Genomic DNA, 6,000 nt, shown 5'->3' on the forward strand with positions numbered 1-6,000 from the left:
TCGCACTTGGCGATTTCGTAGCTTTTATTTCTAGTTAGCGTAAAAGCCCAACTCGAGACGAGAGTCCGGTCTCGTATTTAGTGTGTACACACGGAATTGTACGAGGGGCTTTGCGTGGGGGTTGGAAGTGAAAGTCTCGGAAGGGTTCTGCGAGTGTAGTGCACGCGGCAGACTCCGGCCGCTTTTATACGTTGAACAAGTGAGTCGTTTTTTTATATAGTTTAGACGTTGTGAAAGCCGTTGGGATGGCGGACAACGACGAACTGGGTTCCGACGTGATGGAGGCGTTGGAGAACGGCGAAGAGGCGGTCGGTGAGAACGGCGACGCGGAGGCGGCCGGCGGCCAGGTGGACGACCAGGAGTTGGAGGCGATCAAGGCGCGGGTCCGGGAGATGGAAGAGGAGGCGGAGAAGCTGAAGCAGATGCAGACGGAGGTGGACAAACAGATGAATCTCGGGAGCCCGCCCGCGACCGGGGCCGCCGGGCTCAACCTCTCCTACGACGAGAAGGTCGAAGTGGACAACCGGTCCATCTACGTCGGCAACGTGGACTACGGAGCGACCGCCGAGGAGCTCGAGTCACACTTTCACGGATGCGGCTCCATCGTCCGGGTCACCATCCTCTGCAACAAGTTCAACGGCCATCCCAAGGGGTTCGCCTACATCGAGTTCGCCGACAAGGACTCCGTCCAGACGGCCATGGCCATGGACGAATCCCTCTTCCGCGGACGGCAGATCAAGGTGAATCCCAAGAGGACCAACCGACCCGGGCTCAGCACCACCAACAGAGGGTTCAGAGGCCGAGGACGCAGCAGATTCGCAAGAGGGGCCTATTACGGATACCGGGTGTCGAGAAGCGCCAGAGCATACCGCCGTCCGTTCTATGCGCCATACTGATTTATAATATAATACATTTAATTTCAACCTTATCATTAATTAAAGGTATAGTTAAGTTAGAATGTTGCAAATCCTTCATGTTGTAGAATCTTGATTCGAGTCTACGTCGCAGATTTTTTGTGTTCGCAGGAAAGCTGATCAAAAACATTTTTCTTTTTCCTTCATTTCATCAAATACTATCAACTGCCTGTCTTTTTTTAAAAAATAAATATTAACAAAAAGGTTGAAAATTTTTTTTTTAATAGCAATTGTTAGAACAACTACAAAAAAAGAGTGTACTAAAAGTGCTACTTTCATCGAGGATCTTGAACCCTCTCAAATAAAATGTCATTATTAATAAAAAATGATTTAAAGAAATGTAAACTTTTTTTATTTTTCAATAATCTTTGTTAAGATGAATAATTATAGCAGGCTCAAAATATCACCTTGCGAGAGGCGATTTTTTAACGACTACCCTACCATGACAGGTTATATAAAAAAAGAAAAAATATCACATTTTGGATTTACATCTTTTAAAATCTGGCGTTTGGTCTACGAAATCAGAATTTATTTAAAAAATAATAATTTTCAATTACATTTGAGAGAAAATGTAAATATTGTATTTTATACTAGAGTACAAAACTTAGGGAGTAATTGGTTTTTCGGGTTTTATTCGAGCACGACAAAATTGTATCAATACTGACACTCACAATAAAATAGACTCAGTTCATCGTACGATAAGTAAAAAGAAAAAAAACCCTCTTTTGTTTTTAATCGGTGGTTATTAGTTTACAATTTTAACCCTGTAAAGGTGTCAGAAATATTTTAAAAAACCATCGGTGTTAAGAACAAAAGAGTTTAAAAGTACAGAATATCTTAGCAAAATTGATGTATTAAATTTTTTTAAATGTACAGCACTGTATTTTAATTCTTTAAATTTTACATTTGACTGTAAAAAAAAAAAACAAGTAATTAATAACTTCATTCTGTATTTTGGTTGTAAGTTTGGATCCATTTTTAAATTTTTGTCAACTTGCGAGAAAGAAAAAATGTAAATATATTTTTTTTTAAACCAGTCTTAAAATTTTAGGATTTTTGTTTTCAATTTTTATTTAATAACCTCAGAAAATTGCATCAAAATTTTGTTGAACTTCAACACATTCCTTGAGATGAACTTTTAATTTAATAGAAAGCGTTGTTAAAAAAATTACAATAAATGAAATGAACCAGTTTTTGATGTATTACATGAAAAAGATAATAAAAAAAAAAAAAATCATATTTACAATAAAAAAGGGTCTTATTTTCTCTCCACTTGAAAAATAAAAAAATGAAAACCTCCAGGGGTTAACCGCTCGATTTTCATTTTTTAAAAAAAATCAGGCCAGCATTCTATTGAGTCAATACCGATATTCTAACTTAACTGTGCCTAGTCTGTGATAAGGTTGAAAATAGGTGTGTTTTTATAAAGCGGCATGGCCTGTGGAACAGGCGGTGGTATGCCCTGGCCCTTCTCCACATGCTGCGGAGAACGAGCGACGATGTTAGGCTTACCGCTATCCGTTCTACGCCCCCACCCCACACTCTGTAATTTTATTCTTTATGACCTTATCATTTTAGAATTTGTAGTTAAGTTAGAATGTTGTCCTTTTTGTATTAGAGACGCTGACTTGAAATTTGTTGTTTTTTTCTCTGTTTGTAATGGTTGTGCCATGGGTGATATACAATGGGCACTGTTTTTTTTTTTTTTTTCACTTTTCAGCTCTGACATAATGCACGAAAGGATTTACTAGAATTTACCCTAACACTATTTTGGATTTAAGGTGAAACTTTTTCTTTTTTCTTTCTTTTATATAATTGAAAACAGCTGATTATAAAATTTTTCCAGCATTCATTCTTGGTTCTATTTTATTGTTTTATGTTCATTTTTTTTCACTTACATTTTCAGTTTTGTCTACTAAATAAAAAGTTCCTTTAATCAGTTCTGTTCATAAGAAGGTCAATTTTTATTCTACTGTACTCAACAAGCAAAAATTATATCAATATATTAAAATTTATGTACATTTTCTTATTTTACAATGTGTAAAATGTAAGGCAAAATAAAATTAGGGCTTAGAATTTTTTTCTGTTTGAAACAATTAATTGAGCATCTTTTATAAAAAAAAACTTATTATATCGATAAAATTGCTTTGTTTAAAAATTTTACTAATTGTGGTAAGGAACTAATTGAATTTAAAAAACTGCTTTTTTTACTGTGAGGTAGTAGATAATTTATGAGACTAAATATTTATTGCTTTAAAAAAATATTTAGGCGAATACATGTTTCAAATTTAAACTAACCCTCTAGCGGATTGATATTTCTTTTATTCCTGTATGTATAGAAGTGCTTAACACAGTTACAACAAGAAAAAAAAGTGGAAATTATTTTATTATTGATAATAGCACATTTGTAAAATATTACTTAAGTGAATGTAATTTTTCTTTTAAATATTAGAATCAATTTAGTGTTTCAATAATGCTTGAGTTGTTGGAAAGTCATTCTGTTTGAAATCTGTTTCGGAATCTTTATAAATATTCAATTTTGGTTGTATTCCTCATATAGAATAAAAACAGATACTTTTTCTCACTGATTTCATCTCCAAACAATCGCATTGGACATTTTCAATGCGCAGGTTTTTGGTTTACCAGATACGCAAATGTTTGCAAACTTTCTACTGCTACTCGGGATGTTTTATATGAAAAAAAAAAATATATATATATATATATATATATATATATATTAATTTCCATGATGGCATCTAAAAGGTGGAGTGCAGTGGTTCTTCAGTTTGAAAGTAAAAATAAAGGTTACTGAAGACAAATTAAATATTGTGGCTCAAAGTAGATCATTCTTACATTGGGAAAAACGTCTAGTTTTAGGACGCCCACAATTGGTTTTATTGCTCAGCGTCTTCATGCAAGGGAGGAACATTGTAGCTGAGTTGTAGATCTTGAAGCTGGAGGCCCTCTTATGATGATGAACCTGTGGACTTACCTGACCAACTTTCAATTTGACTTACTTAGGTTCTGACTTTGTCTCGGATTCATGATATCTACACTTGATTCCATGTAAATTGACTCAGGTATTGACTGATGGTCTTTGGTACTTTGGTACATGCGAGTGTAGTATATCCTGTACACATATTATGGTTCAGACAGGAATGATGTTATCCTTAATGATGAGGCTGTATATGTGCCCTTGGGTGGTGAGGACTAGCCTTATGATATTTGGGTGGAGTGGCTGTTTAAGCTTTGGACAAGGGCATGGACCTCAGAGTGCTGTTTATTAAATTTATGCTGTTAATTTAATAATTATTCAGTGGGGGTGTCAGTGGACGCAATGGTTTAGGGGTTGACATGGTGCTCACCACTGTAAGGTAAAGGTCCCATGTTCGAATCCTGCGGCCCTGCATTCAAACCCGACATACTTACAAATGGCCTTTTTTTTCAAAAACACCAGCACCCTGAGTGTTTATATGACCTCTGCTTTGGAAGCCCTCGTAAAAACTAAGAAAGAAAAAAATTCTTCAGTGCTTACAAAAATAGGCGGATGGTAATTAAAATATGACAAAAAAAATAGTGTTCTCATGTTTGAGCTACTGGGTTCTCACATTGGCAACTACGTTTGTCATGACCTGATGATCCTATGTGTACAAAGAGTAGGGTGTCCAGTCTAAAACCAACTTTTATATATATTGCAAATTTTTTTTTTACATTATTCACCTAATGTCGACATGTCTGCAGCTTGTGAATTGTCAGATATCTTCAAAACCTAAAAAATCATTAATTTGCTACACTTAAAAATTTTGGACCATTTGTTGACACCCCAAAATTCCCAAAGCACTAGTAATGAACACATCTTGGTATGAGTAGCAGACCAAAGAAACATAGATGAAATATCTTACTTTATTCTAAAAAGTATTAGTTATTATTATTATTAGCATTATATTATTAGCATCTGAAAAATTATGCTGGCTAATATTGGCACAAAATTGTAATGAACAAGTTCAATTAAAAAGTAGAACATTACCTAAGATTTGCACCTAGGTGCTATTGTAGACAGGTTATTAGGCAATTATCATCTTCAACAATGATAGCGTCTTAAACCATTTTTTTTCCTCTTCCATCTTAGACTGACTGTTTCTTTTTCTACTTTTTATCCATTTTTTTTTAAAAACTGTTCTTGCCAATATGTGAACAACTGATGGCAGCATAACCTAACCTTTTTGTGAAACTAGGTAGCTGTCATCCCACCCAGAAGGGTATTATTTGTAGTCAAGTCTCAATTGAATACCAATGGTACACTGTCTGTTACTAGATTCCCTAGCCTACTTTATTTTTAACTTGACCTGTTTGGATGAATAAATTTCTCACAATTGTCTGAACTCTGGATTTCATGTGGTGAAATACCTTTTGGCATTGCTTCTATTTTCTGTTTTCTGCCACTTACAATTGCATTCTCTGGGCAAAGTCCTGTGAAATGGATATTAGGATAGATGTTTCTGTTAATTCGTTGCTTCCCACTGCCCAAAAGGCTTTAAACACAAGTTAAGCTAAGTTTAGCCTGAAAGATAGTTGAACTAAATCATGGACATCCAAGTGCTATGATTGCATTGCTAATACTATTTTGCTCCGCTCACTCTTTGGTTGAGAGGCCAACTCGCCTTTCTAAAGCAGTTTTGAATCTTAGAACACACTAGATGCATACGTCAAAATGAAAATGGGACACAGTCCTTCAGTTGAAACTGTTTGAGAGTAGGTGGATGACGCTTTAATCCATGGTTGAGAATCATATACCTAAACTGTTCTACTTACAACTCAGAGAACTTCAGTAGAATCTTGCTAGTCCAAATTGATTAGTGCAGAAGCAAGCTGTAAAACAGGATACAAGTGTACATTGAAAAATAGGATGTAAGTTTTGAAAAAGCAGGGTGAAAAAAATGTAGTTAAGTTGTTTTGGATCACCTTGGCCTACATACAATTGCAGTTTTGGCTTATTGTTATCTCTAGTTTTTAATTATGAGTTTGGTTAAAACCAAATTGAAGATTATGACAAGTGAAGTGGGTAACACAAACTAAAACAAGAATA

The 6,000-nt window shown here is 35.4% G+C and overlaps 1 protein-coding gene across 1 annotated transcript; it reads left to right on the plus strand.

Moving 5' to 3' along the window:
* The first annotated feature begins 15 nt into the window (after window positions 1-15).
* On the plus strand, window positions 16-2,156 carry LOC106664213 (polyadenylate-binding protein 2-B). Its single transcript, XM_014389704.2, has one exon. The coding sequence runs from the start codon at window positions 246-248 to the stop codon at window positions 894-896; it is 651 nt and encodes a 216-aa protein (XP_014245190.1). The 5' UTR covers window positions 16-245; the 3' UTR covers window positions 897-2,156.
* The last annotated feature ends 3,844 nt before the right edge of the window (window positions 2,157-6,000 follow it).

The sequence above is a fragment of the Cimex lectularius genome, unplaced genomic scaffold (assembly GCF_000648675.2).
Source record: "Cimex lectularius strain Harlan isolate CLEC.00 unplaced genomic scaffold, Clec_2.1 scaffold98, whole genome shotgun sequence".
Lineage (NCBI taxonomy): Eukaryota > Metazoa > Arthropoda > Insecta > Hemiptera > Cimicidae > Cimex > Cimex lectularius.